The 27,635-nt window shown below is 40.9% G+C and overlaps 1 protein-coding gene across 12 annotated transcripts in view; it reads right to left on the minus strand.

Moving 5' to 3' along the window:
• The window catches only part of BABAM2 (BRISC and BRCA1 A complex member 2), a 470,493-nt gene that overhangs the window by 63,334 nt on the left and 379,524 nt on the right, over window positions 1-27,635 (minus strand). Inside the window, exon 11 of one of the 12 annotated variants that reach the window (XM_055540633.1) lies at window positions 21,372-21,629. The exons of 10 other annotated variants lie outside the window; for them this stretch is intronic. In XM_055540633.1, the coding sequence (XP_055396608.1) occupies window positions 21,595-21,629 (35 nt within the window). In that variant the 3' untranslated portion in view covers window positions 21,372-21,594. Of the gene's footprint in view, window positions 1-21,371; window positions 22,126-27,635 lie in introns of those variants that run through there. One more of the 12 variants, XM_055540632.1, reaches the window with a different exon arrangement.

Raw genomic sequence — 27,635 nt, forward strand, 5'->3', positions numbered from 1 at the left:
GGGTGGTGAGATGAAAAGAGACCTATAAAGGAAAGGGCTTTACAGACCAGTCAGGGTGCTCTGGCCACTGCACTTCCCAGCTTGGCCCGGGGCCTATCACCGTGGGGGGCACTGCACATAATAATAACATCATTTAAAAGATCAATCAGCCCTAGTAGTCTGGGACTTTGGCAAGCAAACCAACCAGAATAATGAAGCAAATACACATAACAATGAAGGAACCATTCAATATAATATATGATATAATATATGTTAAAGTCTCATAATTATGTTATTCAAATTGAGATGGAGGTGATCAGATTAGAAAAACTGGGGACAGGTTTTCAGAAACGAAACTATGCAAGAAATATATGGAGGTCAAGGACTGACAGCAAAGAGGCTAAAGGCAGGAAAGAGAGAGAAAGCGCAGTGGGCACGGGGAGCCTATGTCCTGAGAGAGGCGATGCTGAGCAGAAGAGAAACACAACAGAAGTGGTGTTTCAAGAGGATTAACTCGGTGGCAGGGCGCAGGCACTACAAACCAACCAGCTAGCCCAGAAACAATCCAGGGGTGAGGTGACTGGCTGTAAACTGGGGTGGAGGCAGGGGTGGGGCAAAGAGGGCCAAGGCGCACCTGCATTTCTAGAGCAGAGGAGGGCTTCCAGTTGGCTATCATGTGATTTAATCCACACAAAACCCCTGTGAAGTAGGCAGGATAAGCAACAATACCATTTTATAGATGGGGAAACAGTCTCAGGGCCAGTGTATAGGTGAGGCTGGAAACTCAACCCAGGTTTCCTGACTGTGAGGTGAGGGTTCCTTCTACGATGTGTGTGGTTCTCAAGACCAGCTATGCCTCAGGCTTACCCATGAAGTTTTTAAAAAATATGTAAGTTCAGCATCTCCTCCTCACCAATTCTGGATTCTGATTCAGTAATAAGGGGTGGGGGGGGTGGGTTGACGAGAGGACAGAGGCAGGGAGGTAGGTGTTCAGGTGTCAGACTTTTTCAAGACTTTGAGGGGTCCTGACGTAGGGTTGGGTCTGGAACCCTGTGCAGCCCAAGTGGATAAAGTGGGTAAGAGAAGAGGAGAAATGATCCTCCATTCCAAGGTCTGAAGCCTCAGTTCATGGGAGTCTGGCCCTGCCATTAAATGCTGGGTGGGGCAGAAGCTGTTTAATCCAGGGAATCTGGTAAAAACTGTCTCCTAGCCTGGGATGCCGTCTATCAGCTCCATGTGTCTGTCTTAGCTTTTATCTTGTGCCTTCACCAGTCAGAGTAAAGGGTCCTGTGGATTCCAGAAGACTGGCTGACAGCAGTGGCTGTGAAGACCACCTTGTGTGTCGGGGGCTTTGCACTCTCCCGGCTCTGAGCGAGCACAGTGCCGCCAGGCCCCAGCCTCCCCATCTCCTACCGCTCATGCCTCCCTCTGCACTCATGCCTCCCTCTGCTACGTCAGCCTGTCAGTTCCTGGTCCACACGGGGTCTTTGTGAAGCCTTCCCCAGCTTCCTCAGAACTTTCTCCAGTTCCACAGAACTCTGGAAATTCCTACCCTGCTGTGGGCTTTCTTGGTTTCACAGAGTCCCCTGCTAGACACGGAACCGCTTGCTGGCAGGCACAGTTGGGCACCATCTTGTTTCCTGACACAGGAGAGACCTGGGGACTATTGGTTTACTTTGTGTGTGTGTATGTGTGTGCACGTGCATGTGCTAAGTCACTTCAGTGGTTTCTGACTCTTTGCGACCCTAAGGACTATAGCCCGCCAGGCTCCTTTATCCATGGGATTCTCCAGGCAGGACTAGTGGAGTGGGTTGCTATGCCCTCCTCCAGGGGATCTCCCCAACCCACGTCTCTCGCATTGGCAGGCATATTCTTTACCACTAGCGCCATCTGGGAAGCTCTTACTTTGTGTGACTACTGAATCTAAACCAAACTGAATAAAATTTTGTCCAATTCTCAGCTTCCTGCTTCACCCTACCCCCCCACCCCAACCCCATCCTCTGGAGCAAACACAAACTTGCATCAAACCATGTCTTCACTGGACTGTTTTGCCTTTGTCCAAGGGACTGGTTGCCCCTTTTACTATACGGGGTTCATCCCACACTCTGTTTCCCTCCCTGAAGCTACAGGTTTTAAGAGATTTTGCCTTAACAATGGTTTTCCCATGAAACTGCCACATTTACTAGGCCAAACTGACAATTCCAAACCAAAGCAAAAAATTTAATGTTCCATTTATCCATGATACAGCTTTACCACGAGTTTTGATTTCTATTAGGCTTTCTGAATTACACCTCTGAACACAGTTGGGTCATAGACCTCCACTGATGCTTTTGTGAATAGTTAAACTGGTCTAAACACTAGAAAGAATCTCTTATCTTCTATTTACCATACCCTACCTTCATAGGAGAAACTTAAGACCTCTTGGATGCTTTCCCAAAAGAATTCTCCCAATTCTCTACCAGCTAACATAATTCTCCCTTCTCCTTTCCTCTTAAAGGGTAGTTGTACCCACTCTATCTATACTTTCTACAAACATGCCAACCAAAAGTTAATACCATTAAGAGTAGAAACCATCTCTAAAATCTACCATGTGCTTAGAATATAATTACATGAATAATTTGAAATTAATAAATGTTACTAATTAGCATAAATGTCATAAGATGAGGGCAATTATCAAGCTTAAGCACATATCTATGAAACTAGAAAATCCATTCTAAATACCAATTTCAAATGGATAGGCAGAGTCTTCTAATATTACATTGTACAGTTAACCTCCTTGGTTGGCCTTTTCCCTTTTAGCTAATGACTCAATAAAGGATGAATATGGAGGTGATACATGCTTCTGTATGTATCTAAAATCTTACCCCATATTATGAGATTCCTTCACACTCTCTTTGTTAATGGAATACTTACTGTAAAATACATGGGTATTTACCATACTCCCAAAGCAATCTACAGATTCAATGCAATTTCTATTGAAATCCCAATGGTAATTTTTACCATTTTAAAAATCCTAAAATTCATATGAAACCACAAAAGACCCCAAATAGCCAAAGCAATCTTGAGCCAGAAGAACAGACCTGGAGGCATCATACTTCTTGATTACAAAAAATATCACACAACTACACTAATCAAAATAGTATGATACCGGCATTAAAAACAGACATATGGACCAAAGAAGCAGAATAGAGAGCCCAGAAATAAATCTATTCAATTACAGTCAAGTGATCTTTGACAAGGTTACTAAGAACACACAATGGAGAAAGAATAGTCTCTTCAAAGAATGGTGCTCAGAAAACTGGGCAGCCATATACAGAGGAATGAAACTGGACACTTAGGTCACACCATATAAAAACCAACTAAAAATGGATTGAATACTTGAACATAAGATCCAAAGCTATAAAACCACTAGAAGAAAACATAGAGGAAAAGCTTCTTGACATTTGTCTGGGTAAAAATTTTTTGGATATAATACCAAAAGCACAGGTAACAAAAGGGACTGTATCAAACTAAAATGTTACTGCACAGCAAAGGAAACAATCAACAGAGTGAAATGGCAACCTGTGGAATGGAAGAAAGTATTTTTACACCATTTATCTGATAAGTGGTTAATATTCAAAATATTTACAAAACTCATACGCAATAGCAGAAAAACAAATAACCCAATAAAAACCGGGCAAAGGACCTGAAATGACATTTCTCAAAAGCAGACATACAAGTGGCCAACTGGTGCTCAAGATTATAATCATCAGAACCACAATGAGCTATCACCTCACAGAAAGAGATGGCTCTTAGCAAAAAGACAAAAGATAACAAATGCTAGCAAGGATGTGGAGAAAAGGGAACTACTGATGGGAATGTAAACTGGTTACGAAATTATGAAAAATAACATAGAGATTCCTCAAAAAATAAAAAATAGAACTGCCATATAATCCAGCGATGTCGCTTCCAGGTATATATCCAAGGAAATGAAGCCAGTGTCTTGAGGAGACATCTGTGTTCCTACAGTCACAGCAGCACAACAGCCAAGGTAGGAAGACAACCTACATGCCCATCAGCAGACGGAAGGGTCAACAGAACCTGGTTACACAGGCAATGGAGTATTAGTCAGCCTCAAAAAGAAGGAAACCTTCCTATCTGTGACAAAAGGGATAAACCTGGAGGACACTGTGCTGAGTGAAATAAGTCAGACACAGAAAGACAAATACTGCATGATCCTACTTCTATGTGGAATCTAAAACAGTCAAATTCATAGAAACAGAGAGTACAACGGTGGTCTCCAGAGGTGGTGGGGGAGGAGGAAATGGGGAGATGTTGTCCAAGGATACCAAGTTTCAGTTATACCAAATGGGTAAGTTCTGAAAATCTAATGGATAGCATAGTGACTATAGTTAACAACGCTGTATTGTACACCTGAAATCTGCTAAAAGAGTAGATCTTAAATGTTATCACCACACACAAAAATAAAAAAAGGAAAAAAAAAAAGGTGACTATCTGAGGTTCTAGATATGTGAATTAACTTGACAGTGACAATCATTTCACAGTATATACATATATCAGAACATCTAGTTGTGTACCTTATATATATATAATTTTCACTTGTCAAATATACCTCAATAAAGGGTGGGGGAAGGGTGGCATGGAACTTGAAGAGCCTTGCTTCCTTCACAATATGTTGACAGGTCACTCTCTCAGAATTTCTTTCTTTGAACGAGAACACCAGGAACTATTTGAAGACTGTAGCTGAGTCACATCACTGCAGCTGGAGGCACAGTCGTGCCCGTGAGGGCCCAAGTGGTGAGGAGGGGAGGTTATGTTGGTTCACTCCCCAGGTGGGTGAGACCTTGAAGGAACAATGTCCCTGGTGCAGCAGGAAGTGGCCCTGGTGGCTCTGGTCCAGCTTGAGGCCCAACCAAATCAAACACAGCCAACCACCATGGCATTTACAAAAACCTCTTCTGTTTGGATGAGAGGTGAAAACTTGAACACTGGCTCTGTATTCTCCTGAAGAACTGCATACATGTGACACAGCTGCCTCCTTTTATCTTCAACACTGTTAGACGAGTAAAGCATTCCACTGAGCTTTAGCTTTATGTCTGTGGACGGCTATCTTCTACATCGGGAAACCCAAATAAGACGCTCTGCATCCTTTTTTGTCTTCAAGGCTCTGGCACATACTCGGTATATGTCAACTTGGTGTTCATGTACCTATTGCATACCTGATACCTGCATCCCATGGAAACAGGGCAAGAGCATATTGCAATAATCAAGAAATAATAGCATTACATCACTGAGTAAGATAAGGCAAGGTAGAGCTGAAAGGGCTCAGAGTTTGAATTTAAACATCTGGAACCTGATCTAATCATCCTGCATTTACCACCCATGGGATCTTAGGTACATCAGTAAACCTCTCTGCTTTCTACCTTTCCATTTGGGGAATGGCAATCATGAGTTTTATCTGGCAGGATTGCTGTAAGGATTAGGAGACAATGCACGTAAACTATCTTGCACAGTGACTGTCTCATAACGAGTGGTCCATGACAACTATCGGGCCCAGATACTTTCTCTTCCATAAAAACAGCAGGGTAGCTATCAGGAGACTGGAGAAAGAACTCGCCATCTGGGAGAACAGGATTCGTGGTTCAGGAATGAGAAGATGAAGGTGGTTTCCAGTGTAGGTTCAGTCAAATCCATGACCAACAGCAGCAGCAGCCGAAATGCTCTTCAAAGCATAAAGTCCGCAAATGGGTAACACAGGTGTCAGACATCAGCACTAAAAGGACTTGTTCCTAGATCTGGTCCTTTCTTAAGAGACAATTTTAACATCATTTTCTGTAACAGTAGGATATGTTGGTGAATTTTTAATTCTAAGTTCCTTTGAGGGAAGGATCATATTTTATTTGTGTACCTGATACATTGCATGGTCCAAGATGAGGTTTTGAGTAGTGGGCTTAACCCCATTTTCCAGGGCAGAGTAGAGGAAAATAGCACACGTGCTATAAACAGTGCCAAGACAATATTCCTTCCAGCATTTTCATAATATGTATATTAGCCAAGTGCTGCTAAGTACTATTAGTCAAGTACTGTTAGAGCCTCTGATGTGATCTTCAGTGGGGAAAAAAAGAAGAAAATCCAAAATATCTCAAGATTATTTTTATCGAATAGCCTAGGTTTGTTTTTAATCTTTCTACAGCCCACGGTCATATCTGTGGCCTCCCTTTTATGGGCTCTGAAGCTATAAATCTTAAAGAAGACAGATAAGGTAGGCACCTTGTTAAACAAAATCCCCACCAACAGGACAAACATTCAAACAGGAGTGGCCTGCCTTTATCTCATCGCCACCCAGTTTTGATGGAGTCTGTTTCCCTTTTACAAAAGGCTTGCTGTCTGACAAGTGAACATTTTACCCAGGAGACCAAAAGTCACTCCCCAGGGAGGTATTTCCCAAAGGAGATGTACTGTCCGTTCCAGTGTGCAGGCGGCTGCTGGACTCACTCTCCAGGCTGCTGTAAATGCCTTGATTTTTATCTATGGTTACAGGGACTGCATTTTTTGATAACCTCAGTCCATTTTCCTGAAAACGTGGGTATGTATCCATATGCTGACTCATTCTGGGTGCAGAGAGCAGAGTCCTCTACAGAAGGTGGAGCCTACAGAGGGTGGAGACAGCAGAGGGTGAAACTTGGAAGGAGGAGAAGGGGGAAGGGAGAGGGGTGGAGAAAACAGGAACCCAGAGAGCTGGACTGATTCTTTACAAGACAGTCTGCCAGCAGCTCGATAAGGGATGGGTCCTGGCTGGCGACTGTTACCATGCTGCTGCTTTGGGTCTTTCACTTAATGATAAAGGAGATTTGATGTGTTTATTAAGTCATTTGGTTGCCCTGGAAGTTGGGCCTTTACCTGTGGTGCTAACTTTCTAGCGATGACTCCTGCTTGTTACAAGCCTCAGCTTTTGTTTGTTGAGATGCAGGATTCAGTTGCATCTTTGTAGGCAGGAGATACTTTTAAAGGGACAGTTTTTAGGAAATTTAGATACACAGAGCTTGCCTTTCATGGCAAGGAATAATTGCCACAGTACACATCAAGTGATGTGACACGCTGAGAGTGTGATGATGACTGATCCACACAGGAGAACCAGAAAGGAGAACCAGGGCACAGGGGCTGATCTCTGACCCCGACCACAGGGTCAGCAATGTCTGTGATCTCAGGTGGACCCAGCCCCAAAGTGGGTGGCTTTCACTGCCTGAGGAACACCAATTACTATGTCACCTTTTCAAGTGATGCGTCCATTCCTTGTCACATTCTTATAACTAATAAAGCTTTATTTGTATTGCTACTAATGATAGTGTTTCAGTTCATTTTTAAACTTATTATGTAATATCTGATACATATCAAAGAATACTTGTAATGCACATACATGTTAAAAAACAGAACGTGCATGAATCCACACTCCTTCTCCGAACAAAGACATAACCTACAGCTGAAAGCCCTTTGTGTGCTCCCTCTCCACTCACCCCCTGCCTCTCTGCCCAGAGATAGCCACTGTCCACTGTCATTCCTTTCTAAAAAATATTTTATTTATTTATTTGACTGTGCCAGGTCTTAGTTGTGGCATGGCATGTGGGATTTGGTTCCTTGATCAGGGACTGAACCTGGGACCCCTGCACTGGAAGCACAGAATCTTAGCCACTGGACCTCTAGGGAAGTCCCTTCTTTGTTTTTTAAAACATGATTTTACTGCCTATATCCCTATCCCTAAATAATATAGTGTCTGGTTCTGCTTACTTTTGAGCTTTTTATATATAAATTCTATCACCTAGGGTGTCTCCTGTAACTGGCTTCTTTGAGTCAACATTGAGTTTCTAAGATTTCATCTTCATCATGTGCAAATACAGTTTTGTCATTTCCACAACTGCGTAATATTCTGTGGGGTGAGTTTAACATTATTTATCCATTCCCCTATCAGTGAACACTCACTCTCTCATTAGCTGATACCACAGCTAACAATGCCACCGTGACTACTCTTGTACACGTGTGCCTCAAACACTTCCTCCTGGGCAAAGCCAAACAAAATTTCTCAGCCTTTCTGCAATGAGGTGAAGCCACATGACTGAATTCTGACCTATGGACTGTGGACGGGAGGGATAAATGCCCCTTCTAGACCTGGCCCTACAACCCTGGACGTGCTGGCCTGAGGCAGAAGATGCAGTGGAGAATGCTGAGGCCCCAAGGGACGGTGGAGCTACTGAATAGAAACACCCAGGTCCTGGGATGCCTGCAAGAAGCAGGGCTCTCCCCAAACTGCCCAATGACCATCAGTGAAGTGATATCACAAAAAATAAACTTTTACTGTTAGCCACAGAGATGGGGGCTGGTTGCCTGTTATATCTGTAAGGCTTTCCTGACTAATACAACCTCCATTAAAATAGATTAGAGTGTGTGTATATGTGTCAGAAGGGGTCAGGTCAGGGCTAGGGTTGAGGAGGGAATAAGGGAGGTATGCCTATACAATGGCACCAGGGAATCCATGGGGTGATGGAGACTTTCTGCATCTTGGTGGTGTCATTGTCAATATCCTGGTTGCTGATAATGCACCACACTTGTTCAAGGAGGAGACTGGGTGAAGGGAACCCAGCATCCCTCTGTGTTACGTGCTACCCTCACAGGTATTATAGAATTATCTCAAAAGAAAAAGGTTTACAAAACTGTGAAAGACAGTATCGTCAATATGGAGAAGTATTAAACAAAAGACGGAAGGCAGTTTCTCCCTTGTTTTCAGAAAACAGCAAAATAAAGTGGTGTCAGGTACAGAGGATGGCCCTTAGACCCAGGGGTGTGCCCCAGGGAACACCCTATGCCCTTGGTTTCTTCACCTTAAAAACAAGGACAGTACCTGCCCTAAAACTTCATAGGGTTTTGGCAGATTCAAATTACACAAGATGATAAATAGGAAAGTACTTTGAAACACTGAAAAGTTTTACACAGAATATTGAAGACTCATTTCTAGTAACAACTTGGCAATGACAAAGCATTATACAAATCCCACCTACATTTATAAGCACTGGAAAGCTGTGGGCGCTGAGCCTTTGTGTTAACTCAGTGACCAAGACTGAGGGGCTGTTAGGGACTACGCCTTTGTGGTAACAAGATAAAGGTCCTCCTTGTTCCAGGTGCAGACTGAGTGTGAAATACACTGCTTCTCATGTAATAAAGAAAAAAAAATCAACAATATATACTCATTTTTACTTTATTCGCATAAAGAAACTATGTAAGCCTGAATTTAAAAACTAATAAAAGTGACAAGATGACGAACAGAGTGGATTGAGGGGGGTGAGATTTTTCATAGTGTGCCTTTTTTTAAAACTAGGTGAATATATATTGCCTATTCAAACAATAAAATACAATATTTAAGGGACATTCTTAGGGAGGATTCCTATTTTGTGTGTGTGGGTGTGACAGTTACTTTTGTTTTTCTCAAAGCCTTAGTTCCAGAAGGATGAAGTCTGCTGAGTGTTATCACTGGGGTGTGTATTTGTGTATACCAGTGTGTGTGTCTTAGTATAAGTCTGCACATGCCAGAGAATTCTGGACGAGGTCTTACTTCCTTCCTGTCTCTCCAAATTGGAAATACCCAGGAATCATGGAGTGGGGGACCACTGGAACTGCTACTCTTGCTTTTCAATTTTCTGCTCCTTAGCTTATTACAATGTTTCAGAACACCAATTAATTAAATGATCACTTTACATGGGGAAACTGAGGCTGACCTAACTCACTCAACCAGACAAAAGGAGATTAGAAATAGCAGCTGAGGTCTTTCCTCCCATATCTGCTCTATAACCACCAGTCAGGACTTCCTCTGGGTTTTAAGCAGTTTAAAACACAAATGCTCTCAGGGTACCAAAGTAAAACCTGGGTTGTCTCAAAGGACTTTCTAGTTGTTACAAGAATTAAATTTGAAAAGCTGAAATCAAGAAGCAGTTCTTTCTGACTGTGTTGGTTTTCTGCAGCTTTCACCATCTCGACAATAATGGAAACAGTCAATGATGTGGAGTAAACCGTCTTTGAACCTTAGAGTGTATAGTCTCTTTCTGTTTACTCTCTGTGGAGTCCACTAAGCCTGCAATCTTGGGCTGTTCACCTTCCAGAAGAATGGGCCTTTTGAAGTTTTCTGTCCTCTTGGTTGAAGGCCAAGTGCGCATGTTTTCATTTTCTTGTAAATACAGTGTTCCAGCACTGTCCCAATTGAAATGGCTTCTACCTTCTCATTGACTGACTGTGGTGGAACAGTTTGAACAGAAGGTTTGGCCCTCTCCATTCTTCCAACATAAAACAAAGGCTATGCCATTGGGAGATGCTTTGCTGAGACCACAGTTCATTTCTGAGGTCTCAACCAAACATGAACCGAAGCATAAACTTTGCAAATTCTTTTAATTTGTCTGACATAGGAGACAGTTTACAAAACACATGAGGTTTCCATGCTACAGCCAAATGGAAAAATAAGAAATATTAGCATAGCAGAAGAGATTTTAAAAAAAGAAGAGTGTTCATTAGGAAAAGCCTCAGGGAATTTGAGTATAGCAGACTGTGAGTTCCTTTGGAAAATGAACATGTCCCCTTCAGCCCTCTATCTTTAGTATTCAGTATGGTGCCTGTCACAAAGAATATGCTTAAATGTTCACGGAGTTAAACGCAGCTGCCACCTGGGAGGACATAAAAAGACAAACTCCATTTCTACAAATGTTAGGGTCTATAAAGCTAAATAAGACCTAACCTAACAGACGAACTGGAAACATGCACAGAACTAAATTTGTATCTTTATTGGGAAACAAACTGAGTTCAGACACGGGTTTAGGTCAGAGATTGCTGGGTGCGTGGCATTTTAAATGTGAATGTAGTTGCTAATTCCATGGCCGCATGGAGAGATTCATTTCTGTAATTATCTTCACTAAGCTCCCCTGTATGCAAAGTGCTGATCACTGGTGGGTACTATGGTCTCCCTAGAGACAGGGAATTCTTAATCCACCTTTTCAACACTTGGGAGAGTTCAAAAGACTCACAGTACAAAGAGACAGATTCACAGTTGGGAGCATCAGAAGTAACGCAGGGATAAATAACTCATTTACAGAAAAGAACTAAGACTCAGAATTCGAACCCTCATGTACACTAGGGTAGGGACTCTCTTGATCACACGCATAGAGTCTTTTGATTGTTATAGAAGAGGCAGTATAGTATTATGTTGCATACATACTGTTATATAATTTATATACTGTGCTCCCCAACAGCTTTCAAATGATAGCATGTACTCAGAAAGTTTGAATTTGGCAATAAGGAGTTCATGATCTGAGCCAGTCAGCTCCTGGTCTTATTTTTGCTGACTGTATAGAGCTTCTCCATATTTGGCTGCAAAGAATACAATCAATCTGATTTCGGTGTTGGCCATCTGGTGATGCCCATGTGTAAAGCCTTCTCTTGTGTTGTTGGAAGAGGGTGTTTTCTATGACCAGTGCGTTCTCTTGGCAAAACTCTATTAGCCTTTGCCCTGCTTCATTCTGTACTCCAAGGCCAAATTTGCCTGTTACTCCAGGTGTTTCTTGACTTCCTACTTTTGCATTCCAGTCCCCTATAATGAAAAGAACATCTTTTTTGGGTGTTAGTTCTAAAAGGTCTTGTAGGTCTTCATAGAACCATTCAACTTCAGCTTCTTCAGCGTTACTGGTCACGGCATAGACTTGGGTTACTGTGATATTGAATGGTTTGCCTTGGAAATGAACAGAGATCATTCTGTTGTTTTTGAGATTGCATCCAAGTACTGCATTTCGGACTCTTTTGTTGACTATGATGGCTACTCCATTTCTTCTAAGGGATTCTTGCCCACAGTAGTAGATATAATGGTCATTTGAGTTAAATTCACCCGTTGTAGTCCATTTTAGTTTGCTGATTCCTAGAATGTCAACATTCACTCTTGCCATCTCCTGTTTGACCACTTCCAATTTGCCTTGATTCATGGACCTAACATTCCAGCTTCCTATGCGATATTGCTCTTTACGGCATTGGACCTTGCTTCTTCTATCACCAGTCACATCCACAACTGGGTGCTATTTTTGCTTTGGCTCCAATCCCTTCATTCTTTCTGGAGTTATTTCTTCACTGATCTCCAGTAGCATATTGGGCAACTACCGACCTGGGGAGTTCATCTTTCAGTATCCTATCTTTTTGCCTTTTCATACTGTTCATGGGGTTCTCAAGGCAGGGGTACTGAAGTGGTTTGCCATTCCCTTCTCCAGTGGACCACATTCTCACAGAATGTGAACTTCCAGATGTTCAAGCTGGTTTTAGAAAAGGCAGAGGAACCAGAAATCAAGTTGCCAAATCAAGTTTGATGATCTGCTGGATCATCAAAAAAGCAAGAGGGCTCCAGAAAAACATCTATTTCTCCTTTATTAACTATGCCAAAGCCTCTGACTGTGTGGATCACAATAAACTGTGGAAAATTCTGAAAGAGATGGGAATACCAGACCACCTGACCTGCCTCTTGAGAAACTTGTATGCAGGTCAGGAAGCAACAGTTAGAACTGGAAATGGAACAACAAACTGGTTCCAAATAGGAAAGGAGTACGTCAAGGCTGTATATTGTCACCCTGCTTATTTAACTTCTATGCAGAGTACATCATGAGAAACTGCTGGGCTGGACAAAGCACAAGCTGGAATCAAGATTGCTGGGAGAAATATCAATAACCTCAGATATGCAGATGACACCACCCTTATGGCAGAAAGTGAAGAGGAACTAAAGAGCCTCTTGATGAAAGTGAAAAAGTTGGCTTAAAGCTCAACATTCAGAAAACTAAGATCATGGCATCAGGTGCCATCACTTCATGGCAAATAGATGGGGAAACAGTGGAAACAGTGGCTGACTTGATTTTTTGGGGGCTCCAAAATTGCTGCAGATGGTGATTGCAGCCATGAGATTAAAAGACGCTTACTCCTTGGAAGGAAAGTTATGACCAACCTAGACAGCATATTAAAAAGCAGAGACATTACTTTGTCAACAAAGGTGCGTCTAGTCAAGGCTATGGTTTTTCCTGTAGTCATGTATGGATGTGAGAGTTGGACTATAAAGAAAGCTGAGCACTGAAGAATTGATGCTTCTAAACTGTGGTGTTGGAGAAGACCTTTCAGAGTCCCTTGGACTGCAAGGAGATCCAACCAGTCCATCCTAAAGTAGATCAGTCTTGGGCATTCATTGGAAGGATTGATGTTGAAGCTGAAACTCTGATACTTTGGCCACCTGATGCGAAGCGCTGACTCATTTGAAAAGGCCCTGATGTTGCAAAAGATTGAGGGCAGGAGGAGAAGGGGACAACAGAGGATGAGATGGTTGGATGGCATCACCGACTCAATGGACATGAGTTTGGGTAGGCTCCGGGAGTTGTTGGACAGGGAGGCCTGTCGTGCTGCAGCTCATGGGGTCACAAAGAATCAGACATGACTGAGTGACTGAACTGAACTCGGAAAGTGCTAGGATTTTATGGCACAACAGGAAAAATATGTAAGGCTATTTTATGGCACAACAGGAAAATTATGTAAGGCAGGCAGAGATCACTAACTATAGGAGCCAGTCCTGAGCCCAGTCCTTATTTCCAAGGACTGAAATGATCAGCAGGCTACCTGGAGCTTGTCCCCACCCCAGGAGCGTGTCCCAGCACGTGGGCTGGGAAGCTTTAGTGAATGTGGAGAACAAGAGTTCTGGAAAGGTCTTAGTTCAAATGCTGTTCTCTTCAACTACTAGCTAGGTGACCCCGGCAAGTTACTTTATTTCTAGGTGCTTCAGTTTTCTCTACTGTAGAATGGGGATAAGTAGCCATCTTATAAGGCTGTTGAGAGAAGTATATGGAATTAGGAATGTTAAGTACTACTTAGCACAGTACTTTGCACATAATGAGCATTCAATAAGTGATTTTATTTATGTATTAATAAGACAATGGCATCATCATGATCACTATCATCATCACCTATCACCAGAAGGCGCTTCTTATCATCTCAGTATCCTCTGAGAATGAATTGAAGAGAAAAAAATACCAGGTTAATTAAGACTGAAGAAATGTGGTCAATAAGATGCCTGCCTACTAATGAATTGGTTTTTTTATTTCTTCATTTTTCAAATTGTGGTAAAACATAAAACTTGCCATTTCAGCCATTTTTGAATGAACGGTTCAGTGGCTTTAAGTACACTGACAGTGTTGGGCAAATAGCACCACCATCCATCTCCAGGACTTTTCTCATCTTCCCAAACTGAACCTCTCCTGTTAAACAACACCCCACTCCCCCTCTGCCTCTTCCCTGGTAACCTCTATTCCGCTTTCGGTCTGTGACACTGACCACTGTAGGTACCTGATACACGTAGAATCACACGGTATTTGGCCTTTCAATTGTGTCTTGACATTCACTTCACCTATCTGAACACAAGGGTTTAAATTTACCCAAAGGTCATTCTCAGTTCAGAAATCACTCCCTAAAGCCTCTTACAGTACATTCTACACCAGAGCATGTTAAGAATCTGGAGGAAAAGTTACCAACAAGGTTTCAAGTTTCAAACCAAAACTCTGTCAGTGTGACGTATGACTGAATCCTTTTGTTAAGGGTTCAGTCAGGCCAAATAGTTCTGAATCGTCCAGACTGGGGATGACCAGGGGTTTCTAGCTTGGGATGGACTCCAGGTGAAGCCCGTGAGAATCTCCACCACACATTCATTTTATGTAAATGTTCATTCATTGATTCTTCACCTGGATATCCAGTGGCTCATAAAACTCAACATATCCCAAACTGGGCTCAGCATTTCCAAATCTGCTCCTCCTCACATAACCCCTGCTCCAAGTGCTTGGCATCATCGGCTAACAGATGCTTATGGAAGAAAGCTGGGACTCATCCTACTTCTTCTCAGTCCTTCACTGGGATCAGTTACTCAGTTTTGCCAGTTTTACTTCCAAAATATTTCTGGAAATATCTTCTTTCCCTTCATCTCTATTATGACTGCTCTAGTTCTGGTCTAATCATCTTTTGCCTAATCTATCTTTCCGATTTCCTGGTTCATGTTTCAAACCATCTATATATGAGAATAATCTGTTTTTATAAAAAGCAAATATTTGTCCCTTCTCTATTAGGCATTCTTCAGTGACTTTTTTTTTTTTTTTAAAGCTACATGACTTTAAAAAATATATTTATTTATTTATTTTTGGTTTGGGGTCTTAGTCATGTCACGCAGGATCTTTTGTTGCGGTGCTCAGACTCTCTCCAGTTCTGGCGCACAGGCTCAGTTGGGCCATGGCCTGTGGGATCTTAACTCCCCAACCAGGGGTCAAATGCACTGGAAGGCAGATTGGACCACCAGGGAAGTCCCTTCAATAACTTCTTGCTATCCTCATGGTAAAATCTGCCTCACTGACTTATGAAAGTTGCACTTGTACAGTTAGGAAGTATACAATATGTAAATGAAAAAGCCATTAAACCTCAAATCTGAGCACTATTTTCTTGCATTTTCCTTATGCTGAACATTATTTAGTTCTTCAGGCTAGTGTTAAGATATCAGCAGTACAATACTGAACACATACTGTTATAAAAGTGCTCACCTATCTTAGTATCTTGGAACTGACCCATTCAAACATAGAAAAAACAATTGGATTTAGGAAACCTGGTTTCTAGTCCTATTCTTCCCCTAACATCATACATGGCCCCAGGTCAGCCACTGAGCCACATCCTACTCCTGTAACACAGGTTTTCAGAGATTCTTAATCTGAGGTCCATGCAACCCCCTTCTCTTCCTTGCCTTCCACAAAGGTCCTTGGATAAAATTCAGGGCATCTTGGAACTTGCATGGGAAAAATGTATATCTTTATATTCACCACTTTTAACTGAAATTTAGCATTTCTTCTAATTATGAATGCAGGCAACCATCTGTAGCAGTGTTAGCAGTACCCTGACTTTGGTATCAAGAAAAATCACAGGTATTTTTATATCACATTGTGGTTGTTGCTCATATTTTCAAAATAGTCTATGTTCGTCACTACTTCAAAATTGCAGTGATTATTAGATTTGCCGTGGATATGGTTATTTAAGGCATTTAAAAAGAATTATATCTCTGTTATTATTTTTTAAAGATGTGGTAACAGCATTTTAATTGGCTTCCTTGTAGTATACTATATACTTTATTTTATGCATTTTAAAACACTGAAGAATGAATCTATAGGGTTCATCAAAGGAGTCTTTGGCGTAAAAAAAAATAAAAATCCCTAGGCAAGATGGCCTCTAACCATTCATTCAAGTGCTAGGAATTCTATCCGAAACTGGCATAGAGATAGATAGCTCATATTGTAAACCAGATGATTAAAAGCACTTTTGAAACTGGAAGGTAGTACACTAATGTGAGAAGCTGTCTTCTATGGGCTCATGGGTGAAGTGATGTCTTCACCGATTTCACTCCTTAGCTTTTTAAACTAAATTTAGGGCAAGGAAAATGGGTGGTGATACCCATTATTTGGGCCCACATTTCTAAAAAAAGATTTTTCAAGATTTATGGGTCTTGACTTATTTGGATCCTGCTTTGAACAAAACGAACTGTAAAAAAAGAACAAAAAACAAAAAAGAAACATGTCTGAGACAAATAGGAAAATTTGAACATAGACTGGCTATTAGATAATATTAAAGAATTTTAGATGTAATGTTATTTTGGTTACATATTCTTTGAAAATTTTCTTATCTGCTAGAGATACATGTTGAGTTATAGGTGAGATCATATTTCACATATGCTGCAAAATATTTCAGAAAATTTAAAAAAAGAAATAAGGTAGACAAAATTGCAATATGGATGATGGGTACATGGGGGCTCATTATATTTTTCTCTTTTTTGTGTGTTTTGTTTGAAATTTTTTATAATAAAAAGTGTTTAAAAAATATTTTTTTAAAAAAGTTTCATAGACTTTCAGGACAGATCAAGCCCACAGAAATGTTTGCATTGTACTCTATATATTAAAAATTAAAAAAATCATGTAAAGGAGTCTGCAGCTTGCCACAGTTCCTACCACACCCTTTTGTCTTAGAACCTGGGCTACTCCATCTATGTTGCCTATTTGGCTCACATAACATTTGACTTTGTAGGTTTGCATAGTCTTTATATAATGAACCACTAGAACTGACCACTTTCACTATGTCTCAACAGCTTAAATCTAGTTTTTAATAATTAGGAACTGGTAGTTCTTTTTTGTTCATTTTGTTTTTTTTTCCAAATCTTCATTATTAAAAAATTAAACTATCGTTGATTTACAATATTGTATTAGTTTCAGGTATATAGCAAAGTGATTCAGATACACACACACACACACACACACACACACATTCTTTTGACACTCTTCGCCATTATAAGTTATTACAAGATTTTGAATTCCCTGTGCTATACAGTAAAAACCCTTGTTTATCTATTTTATATATAATAGTGTGTCTCTGTTAATCCCATACTCTTAATTTATCTCCTTCCCCCTCTCTGCTTTGATAATCATAAGTTTGATTTCTATGTGTGAGTTTCTGTTTCTAAATATGTTCATTTGTATTATTTTTTTAGATTTCACAAATAAGTGATATATAATATTTGTCTTTGTGTGACTTACTTCACTTAGTTTGATCATCTCTATGTCTATCCATGTTGCTGCAAATGATAATATTTCATTCTATTCTATGGATGAGTAATACTCTATTTTGTATGTATACCATATCTTCTTTATCTACTCATCTGCTGATGGACACCTAGGTTGCTTCCATATCTTGGTTACTGTAAATAGTACTGTTATGAACATTGGGGTGCATGTATTATATCTTTTGGAATTAAGAGTTTTTATCTGTTCTGGCTATATGCCCTGTAGGGGGATTACTGGATCATATGGTAATTTTATTTTTAGTTTTTTAAGGAGTTTCCATACTGTTTTTCATAGTGGCTGCAGGAGCTGGTAATTCCTTAATTAAACCACTTATTTTTCTCTTCCTGTGGCCACAGAGTGAAACCCTTCTTGAGCCAATATACCTGTGCCACTGGACAGGGGATCACAGCTGGACAAACTGTTACCACCACTGAGGAGCAACACCAGTTTTATACCCCACTGCTTTCAAATCAGTAACGTCATTGGTGAGATGTTCACCCATGCTCCTGGCAGATGAGACACTACATGCCTATCTCCCACTGCATGGATGGACACTGACCCTTTACTTTAGTTCCTGGGACTCACAGTTCTCTGTGAAACTCCAAAGGCTTGCAACATTCATCACATTTGTGGGGACACTGCCAACCAATGACATGAAGCCATTGTAGAAATGCAGTTCATTTTCATATGAGCTCTGGAATCGGTTCGTGGATTTAAATCCCAACTCTGTCACAGTGAATATATTTATTCTTTCTGTGCCACAGATTTGTCATTTGTAAAATGGGGAACTACTAGTAATTATCCTCAGAAGGAGGATGAGGAAGAATAACTATATATATATATATATATATATATACACACACACACACACACACACACACATATATATATATATATGCACAATATTGAGAATAGTGTCCGGAGCATGGTATACAGTTAATATCTGCTACCTACTGTTACCATAACTATTATCTTCAACACCACCAAAAGTTTTACACCAATGCCCATGTTTCAATAATATCTCAAAATTAATTCTAAGGAATTAGACTAAATGAGATTGATACTATAAAAGTTACTCTCTGTAAAATGAGTCCTTTCTTTCATTGAGTTAGATGCCTTGTTGTGTTATAATTTGTTAATTTCAAAGAAGTTACAAACATTTTTAAGTTAAAAACACTGAGTTTTTATGACCTTTCTTAAATCAGATAAATTCACTTTAGCAATTGCACTAATCCAATAATTACAGTTGAAAAGAATACTATAACATATATAAGAAGGTATTTGGAATCATGTGGAATTAAAAGACACTTGTTCCTTGAAAGAAAAGCTATGACCAACCTAGACACCATATTAAAAAGCAGAGACATTACTTTGTCAACAAAGGTCCGTCAGTCAAAGCTATGATTTTTCCAGTAATCATGTATGGATGTGAGAGTTGGACTATAAAGAAAGCTGAGCACTGAAAAATTAATGCTTCTGAACTGTGGTGTTGGAGAAGACTCTTGAGAGCTCCTTGGACAGCAAGGAGATCCAACCAGTCCATCCTAAAGGAAATCAGTCCTGAATATTCATTGGAAGGACTGATGTTGAAGCTGAAACTCCAATACTTTGGCCACCTGATGCGAAGAGCTGACTCATTTGAAAAGACCCTGATGCTGGGAAAGATTGAAGGTGGGAGGAGAAGGGGACAACAGAGGATGAGATGGTTGGATGGCATCACTGACTCAGTGGACATGCTGCTGCTGCTAAGTCGCTTTAGCCGTGTCCGACTCTGTACGACCCCATAGACGGCAGCCCACCAGGCTCTGCCGTCCCTGGGATTCTCCAAGCAAGAACACTGGAGTGGGTTGCCATTGCCTTCTCCATTGTGTGAAAGTAAAAAGTGAAAGTGAAGCCGCTCAGTCGCGTCCCGACTTGTAGCAACCCCATGGACTGCAGCCTACCAGGCTCCTCCATCCATGGGATTTTCTAGGCAAGAGTACTGGAGTGGCGTGCCATTGCCTTCTCCGCAGTGGACATGAGTCTGAGTAAACTCCAGGAGCTGGTAATGGACAGGGAAGCCTTGCGTGCTGCAGTCCATAGGTTCACAAAGAGTTGGACACGACTGAGCGACTGAACTGAACTGACCTGATATTCACAACGTCTTTCCTTACAAGTCCTTTAAAGTCAGTGAAAAGGTTTCACAAGGTATTCTAACGATGAGAATATTCCCGATGAAAATTAATGAAATGAATTCTCAGATCAGTGTCAGAAATTACAAAAAAAAGACTTTCTGGAAGTAAACTCTCAACATGAAACAGAAGTTTCAATTTGAATCAAAATAGTGACAGTGGTTTCTAAAGGACTGGAGTTATTTGAGCTGTAAACCTTGAATAGGGTGTGTTTGTGTGTGTAATCAAAAGACAAAAACCACTTTGCCCAGCAGAGCTAACCACTTTCAAGGAAGTCCAGGATAAAAATTAACCCAAATGTTTAAAGTATCTAAAAGACCCATAGTTCTCTTAATCAAAGCAAAAAGGCATTTGGCATTAGAAAGCAGATTTTCTTTTATCTTTTTCTGTATTTTTAAATCATTTTGAACAGTACAGAGAATTGATTGGTTTCGCCTTTTGTTCATAATCAATTTTAGTTCTTGTTGCTTTGATAGTTATTATTTCTACCAAAATGATAAAATTAAATCATAAAGTTTGATATATGCCTGATCTAAGTATACTAATTCTAAAATTATATTACACTTTTCATAAATCTGGTTTGAAATGAATTCTCAGGCATATCCTAGTTTTAATCACTTTGTTGACTGATTTACTCTTCAAATCTGCTTATTTATATAAAAATGTGATCTGTATTCAAAAAGTAAGTAGGTTTGGGAAACCGCACAGTTGGGGTTTTACTAAATTATCTAGTAGCTATCTTGTTTGCTGCTGCTAAATATTCTACAAGACTTTGTTTCTGTGACAAAGAGATGAGTTCACACCACTTTGCTCAGGAGATGAGTAGCTGTCACTTTAATAGCTCTGCCTTGAGTGGTGAAAAGACAGTGATACATCAATGTAAATAATTTCCTTGGTTAGACCAGCAATCACACAGCCTAACACAATCAGAGCTTGGAAGGGGCATTTGCAACAATAAACAGAAGCCTCTGATTTTTACTTAAAATTTCAAAAGCTGTCCTGATTTCTAGCTTATTGGCCTTGATTACAGGCCTATGAGGAAAGAATTATTTAAATGACTAGCAAAATTAGTCTCCAGATGTCAATCTCCTCTAGCTTAAAAAAAAAAACAAAAAAACCTTACCAGAAACTGAGCTCTTTATAAAGTAAAATAACTGTTTTCTGAACAGTTTAAAAGTCAGCTTAAAAGTAATGAATGAATGGAAAGAGACAGATAAAAAACAAATACGAAAAGTATATTAAGAAAACTGTGATGACCCAGAGGGATGGTACGGGGAGGGAGGGGGGTTCAGGATGGGGAACACATGTATACCTGTGGCAGATTCATTTTGATATATGGCAAAACCAATACAATATTGTAAAGTTAAATAAAATAAAATTTTAAAAAAAAAGAAAAAAAAGAGAAAACTGTAGGAAAAAAATCAGAGTAAAAACTCATCATCTGCTAGAAAAAATAAACCCTGCCACTTCCCTCTGCCTCCACTACAACCATGAAATGGAGTAACAAGGTCCTACTAAGATGTACCTTAAATAATGGACCGAGCAAAATACAAAGAAAATTATTACCTTCTTTTAATTTTTTTTTAAAAATATAAGATTATTTATAACAATAAGACAAAAAGCTGTACTGTTGTATTTACATAGTGACACATATCGCTATAACATATGACAATAAGAGCGCAATAAAGGGGGAGGCAGAGGGGCAAAGTTGTTATATTTTACCAGAATCAAGTCATCATTAATCTTGAAGTAGACTGGGTCAGCTAAAGATGCATACTGTGGTATCTAGAAAAGACTGCTAAGAAAATAACAACCAAATGGTAGCTGAAATATCAACAATCAAAACAGTACACTAAAAAATTCTGCTTGACACAAATGAGGCAGTAAAAAAGGAACAAAAAAAGAATGAGACAAAGAGAAAACATATCAAAATGGCAGACCCCAATCCAACCATACCAACAATTACATACAGTGTCAATGGAGCAAACTATCTTAATAAAACAGCAGAGTTTCTTTAAATGCATACGAAAGTAAAACCCAAACATATGCTATCTATGAGACACACTTTAGATTTAAAGGCATTTAGGGGAAAAAAAAAAAAAAAAGGTTGAAAGCAGTGAGCTGGAAAAGGTATACCAAGCAAACAATAAACAAAATAGAGCTAGAGCAGGTTATTAATATCAGATGAAATAGACTTTAAGTTCAGACAGATCACTAGAGACAAAGAGGACTATTTCATAATGATAAAAAGGTCAAAACATTGGAGGATGAAACAATTATGAATTGACATGTACCTAAGAACAAAACAGATAGAACTGAAATTAGAAATAATCCTTCCTGCATCTGTTAGTAGTATCCACACTCCTCAATAAAAGGCCGTCCCCAGTTCCTGCCAGAAAACCCCTTCCTACAGCAACAACTATAGTTCTTTCCAGTTTCTGGCACCCACACTCTCCTCTCACCCCAGGGGTCCTAGGGAAGGTCATGACTCCCTATTGCTGCTGCTAATCAGCCCTTTTGGTTCCACTGAATTCTCCCTAGGTACCCCTGAGATGTAATGGGGCTTCTCTCATAGCTCCATCAGTAAAGAATCTGCCTGCAATGCAGGAGACTTGGGTTCGATTCCTGGGTTGGGAAGATCCCCTGGAGAAGGAAATGGCAACCCACTCCAGTATTCTTGCCTGGAGAATCCCCATGGACAGAGAAGCCTGGCGGGATACAGTCCGTGGGGTCGCAAGAGTCGAACACGACTTAGCAACTAAACCACCACCACCTGTGTGATGTGCCATCCATTTTCTGACGGAAATCTGACCTATATCTAAATTCTTCTCCTTGGATTGGAAGAGACTAGCAGTTGCTTACTCAATAGCCATTCTCTCTTTCTCACTCAAGCTAAAAGAACTCTGATTTTTAGCTGGGCATTTGTTGCCCCAGAAAAAGAACTACATTTCCCAGTCTGCCTGAGCACACATGCTGAGGCCATATGAACTAAGTCTCAGTAAATGAGAAGGTCTGCACCCTCTTTCCATCATTTATCTATTCTGTTACTTGGATAATGGATGTGATGGTTAGAGTTCCAACAGCTTTTTTGGACTTTAAGCAAGGAAACACCGAAGGATGATAGAGGATAAAGCCTGAAGGAATTTTGGTCCCATGTGTCCTTTGGATCTGTCATTCCGGCCCTGGACTGCTTGTTTATACACAAGAAAGAAATAAACTTCTATTTTGCTTAAACCATTGTTTTTCAAGCACCTGCTACTCAATCCTGATACATACAGCCTGTGAGGCACTCATACCCGGCCCTGACTCTCTTTCTAACCTCTCTTGTATGACTCTCTCCTTGCTCACTGTGCTCCAGCCACTCGGGCACATGCAGAATTCTTTACTGCCTTTTGTAGCTCTTTGCGGAAGCTGACATTTCCCCACCTGAAATCTCCCTGAATCTGAATAACTGCTCATCAAGGTCTCAGTTGAATTGTCACCTCCTATGAGAAGGCTTCCCTGACCACCTAACAACAGCTCCCCTTTTAAGCTCTTTCAAAGCCCTCTGTTTTGCTCCATTATGGTATTTATGACCATTTGTAACATATATTTGTTAGTTTACTTCTTTATTGTCTCTTTCTCTTATTAGACTCCATTAGGGAGGGTGTCTTTCTAATTCTCTCATATATAAAATACATGAAGTTTTCTCTGGGCTATATATCACTTTGTGCCTTGTATACAGTAAGCAAGCTCACAAAATATTTGCTTTTAAAAAATGCATATCAGTATACTTCAACCTTTATCTGATCTCTTGTCCCATTAACTAGGTCAGGGGTTGGCAAACTTTGTAAAGAGTCAAAGGGTAAATATTTGAGACTTTATCATTTTTGTTGCATATTCTTCTCATCCCTCCTCAACAACCCTTTAAAAACATAAAAACCATTCTCAGCTCGAGGGCCATATAAAAATAGACTGAGGGTGGAGTTTGGCCCATAGGCTGTAGGCAGTCAACCCTTGTGTAGACTCCAACTGTCTTAAGGTCAAGCCTGAGTTATTTACTTATATCCTCTGGGACGTAGCATAATACTGAGCACACAGCAGGTTCTCCATAAACTCAGAACTCAGTTGCATTGGGCTAAATTGATTGGGTTAGGCATAGAGAAGAAACGAAATGGAACACCTAAAACAGTCAGATTTCGTCTAACAGGTGTTTTGCAGGGAGAGAAGGCCTATGGTCCAGGCTGAATGACTCAAAGAATCATTTACAGGGATTACAGGTAATGGGAAAAGACAGCTTCTCATTCTGTCACAATCCTAATACCCTCTGCTTCCAAGCAGCAACCCTGTGAAGTTAGGCAGCTGCCCTCCGTCCAGTGTGGCTGACAGGGGCCCAAGAAAGAGTCAATTTTCCCCAGTGGTTACTTTTGTTCTGCATTACTATGCCTTGCTCTCTGGTTCCCTTGTCACCCAGCATTCTGAAAAGCTGCTGGTTTAAAGACAGCATCTACCTCCAGAGGTAAAAAAAGCTTGACAAATATAGAATTACATATTTAACCACTACAGATAATTCTTAGATGGTGACCAGGAAACCTTTCTGAAAACAGTTTCTGAATGAGAGCAAGTACTTGCTCTTGCTGTGGTTCCAAATCTTGTGATATACTGATCTAGATGAAGGAAGGAAAGAAGGAATAAATGGATAAAAATACTCCCTGGCCATAATCATGGCCACAGCTCCCACTCCTGGAACCACCAGAATGCCAGGAAGTTGCAGTGTCTCCTGAGAGATCCAAGAATGTGTACAATGTTTTCCCCTAGTGCTTTTTGCTTCCGCGCTCTGGCAAAGGCTGAGGTCAGAGCCACTGGCCTCAAGAGAACAGTGCCTCTTTCCTGTAGCATCCAAAAGGCTCAGAATTATTGCCAGCACCTATCCTCTCAAAAGTCTTCTTCCCAGGCCTGGGCAGAACAGAGGGTGGGGGAGATCAGAGACATTATTTTGTGTCCCGCCAGCTCTTCAATCTCCATGAAGTAGTGAGCCAGCCACAGAAAACTGGCTCCATCTCTAGGCACTTCTTTCTTTTTCATGTTCTTGGGGTCTCAGAATAATTCACTGCAATGTTCTATCATTAAGTCTCTGCCACTTCATATTCAACTCCCATCTTCATGACAAGAACAAAAGCAACAAGTGGTCCCTTGGGGGTTATAACCTAGCAAGCAGCTGTTTCCCAAAGAAAGTAAGTTTCAGATGCTTAACAGTATGACTGAATAAAATGCATTACCTAATCAAGCTTGGTGTGCTGCAGTCCATAGGGTCACAAAGAGTAGGACAGGACTTAGCGACTGAACAACAACCAAGTTTCACTCTGATGATGTAGCAAGTCCTACATTTTAGATATAAGAAGCAAAAGGGTAGAAATAATTTATTTAAAGACAGGCTGTGAGCTAATGATGGAGTAGTAAATAGCATCAAAGTCCCTTGATTCCGTCCCTTGTGTATATAAGATCTTATCTGCCACAGAGCCAAGAATGTGGCCATGATGCTAAGAGCAGGGAGCAAATGGGCTGGGGAAGAAAGGAGTAAGAGCCTGAGGAAACACTTTGGAAAGAGTTAATTATACAAACCTCAAGGTCCCTGTACCTGTTCTAATGAGTGTCTCGGGGTTCTATGTTTCTGAAGAAGTAATCAAAACTAAATGAAACTGTAACTTTGAAAATATGACTCTGGGACTTAATTCTGCATGTCCAACAAAGGAAGGTAAAGAAGGAGCTGTAAGAAATACTGGACACTGTACTATGGAGAAAATATTCTTTGGGGAGTAGAGCTTCCTAAGGAACAGGAATTGCTGTAACACTGAGCACACTGAGAAGAGAGCTAACAGGAACTGAGAGGCGGGCGCTCTTTTGTCTCTGAACACCGCTCCGGCCAGCACCACCAGAGCAGCCATTCTTGAGTCCCATGTGGAAAACACAGCAAGAAAGATCAGTGCCAAGGAATTCTTTTTTCCATATATCTGGTATGACCTGACATCATCTTTTTTGATGATGCTCCTTGGAAGAAAAGCTATGACAAACCTAGACAGTGTATTAAAAAGCAGAGACATCACTTTGTTGACAAAAGTCCGTATAGTTAAAGCTATGATTTTTCCAGTAGTCATGTAGAGATGTGAGAGTTGGCCCATAAAGAAGGCTGAGTGCCAAAGAATTTTTACTTTCGAACTTTGGTGCTGGGGAAGACTCTTTCGAGTCCTTTGGACTGCAAGGAGATCAATCAGTCAATCCTAAAGGAAATCAACCCTGAATATTCATTGAAAGGACTGATGCTAAAGCTGAATCTCCAATACTTTGGTCACCTGGAAGAGCTGACTCACTGGAAAAGACTCTGATGTTAGGAAAGAATGAAGGCGGAGAAGGAGGCAATAGAGGATGAGATGGTTGGATGGCATCAAAGACTCAGTGAACATGAATCTGAGCAAACTCTGGGAGATGGTGAAGGACAGGGAAGCCTGGCTTGCAAAGAGTTGGATACATACAACTTAGTGACTGAAAAACATCTTTTTTGAAAGTGGAATCATGGCCAGAGGACCAAAGTAAGTTTTCAGGAAGACTGTTGAGATTTCATGCCACTTTGGTAATTTACTGTTTCCGTCTCTCCATGTGTCCTTCCTTCTGAATCCTTCTCTCACAGCTCCTCTGGGAGGCCTCTGCCCACAGCCGCCACCATTTGTGGCAGGTTACAGACCCCTCTTGCTGAGCCGGCCTAGAGGAAACACACCAGACTAATCTCCCAGGCAGCTGTCCAGGGTCATGAAAGACAAACCAAGCATATACTCAGGATCTAGGGTCAGATTACCAAGCTAGAAACAGAATCACAGAATCACAGGATCAAGATGGTGGGGCAAAGCGGACATGGCAAATAGGAAGTGAGATCTCAGAAAGGAATTAACACTCAGAACAGAAAACCAAAGCTGTGATACAAAAGGTCAGGATCAAAGTAAGAGCTGGAAGCACTAGTATACAGCTCAACCGGGTAGGGCCACAGAAGATGGTGAGCAAAGAGGAGAGTACCAGGAGGCCTTGACTGGGACTCCGTCTTCCACCTGGTCCTATATTGCAGGATAAGCTCCGTCTGCTGATGTCTCTATAGGACTTAACAACCTGATCCCCAGTGACATAAAAGGGGACTAAAGCAGGGGGAGGCTTGTCCCAGCAATTTGAACAAGGTCATATAATTAGTTAGAGGCACACCCAAGATGAAAATTGTCACCTCTCCAACTCTGCTTTTCTGTGCATATAATTAATGTAGACAATATGCTTGCACTTTTCAGACGCATTTAAAATGATGGTCCCATGTAAGACTAGTTATATACAGTAGGAGCTCCATATGAAGCACTGCCGGACAAGGCAGTTATTATTGGGAAATACCTTAAGCCAGCGGTCCCCAACCTTTTTGGCACCAGGGACCGGTTTCGTGGAAGGCGATTTTCCCATAGACTGGGGGCAGGGAGGAGATGGTTTGGGGAGATTCAAGTGCATTACATTTATCGTGTGCTGTATTTCTAATCTAATGCCATCACTGATCTAACAGGAGGGATTGGTCCACGGATTAGAGGTTGGGAACCCCTGCCTTAAAAAGTAAGAATGATAACCAAATGATCAAGGCACTACACTTTGACTAATCTTGAAGATTTTGAGGCCTGAATGTGGAAAGATACTTAGAAAATAGAAATTTCTCTAGGATGCATGCATGCTAAGTTGCTTCAGGGGTGTCTGATTCTTTGCAACCCTATGGACTGTACCCACCAGGTTCCTCTGTTCATGGGATTCT

Source organism: Bubalus kerabau, chromosome 11 (genome assembly GCF_029407905.1).
Source record: "Bubalus kerabau isolate K-KA32 ecotype Philippines breed swamp buffalo chromosome 11, PCC_UOA_SB_1v2, whole genome shotgun sequence".
In the NCBI taxonomy this organism is placed as follows: Eukaryota; Metazoa; Chordata; class Mammalia; order Artiodactyla; family Bovidae; genus Bubalus; species Bubalus kerabau.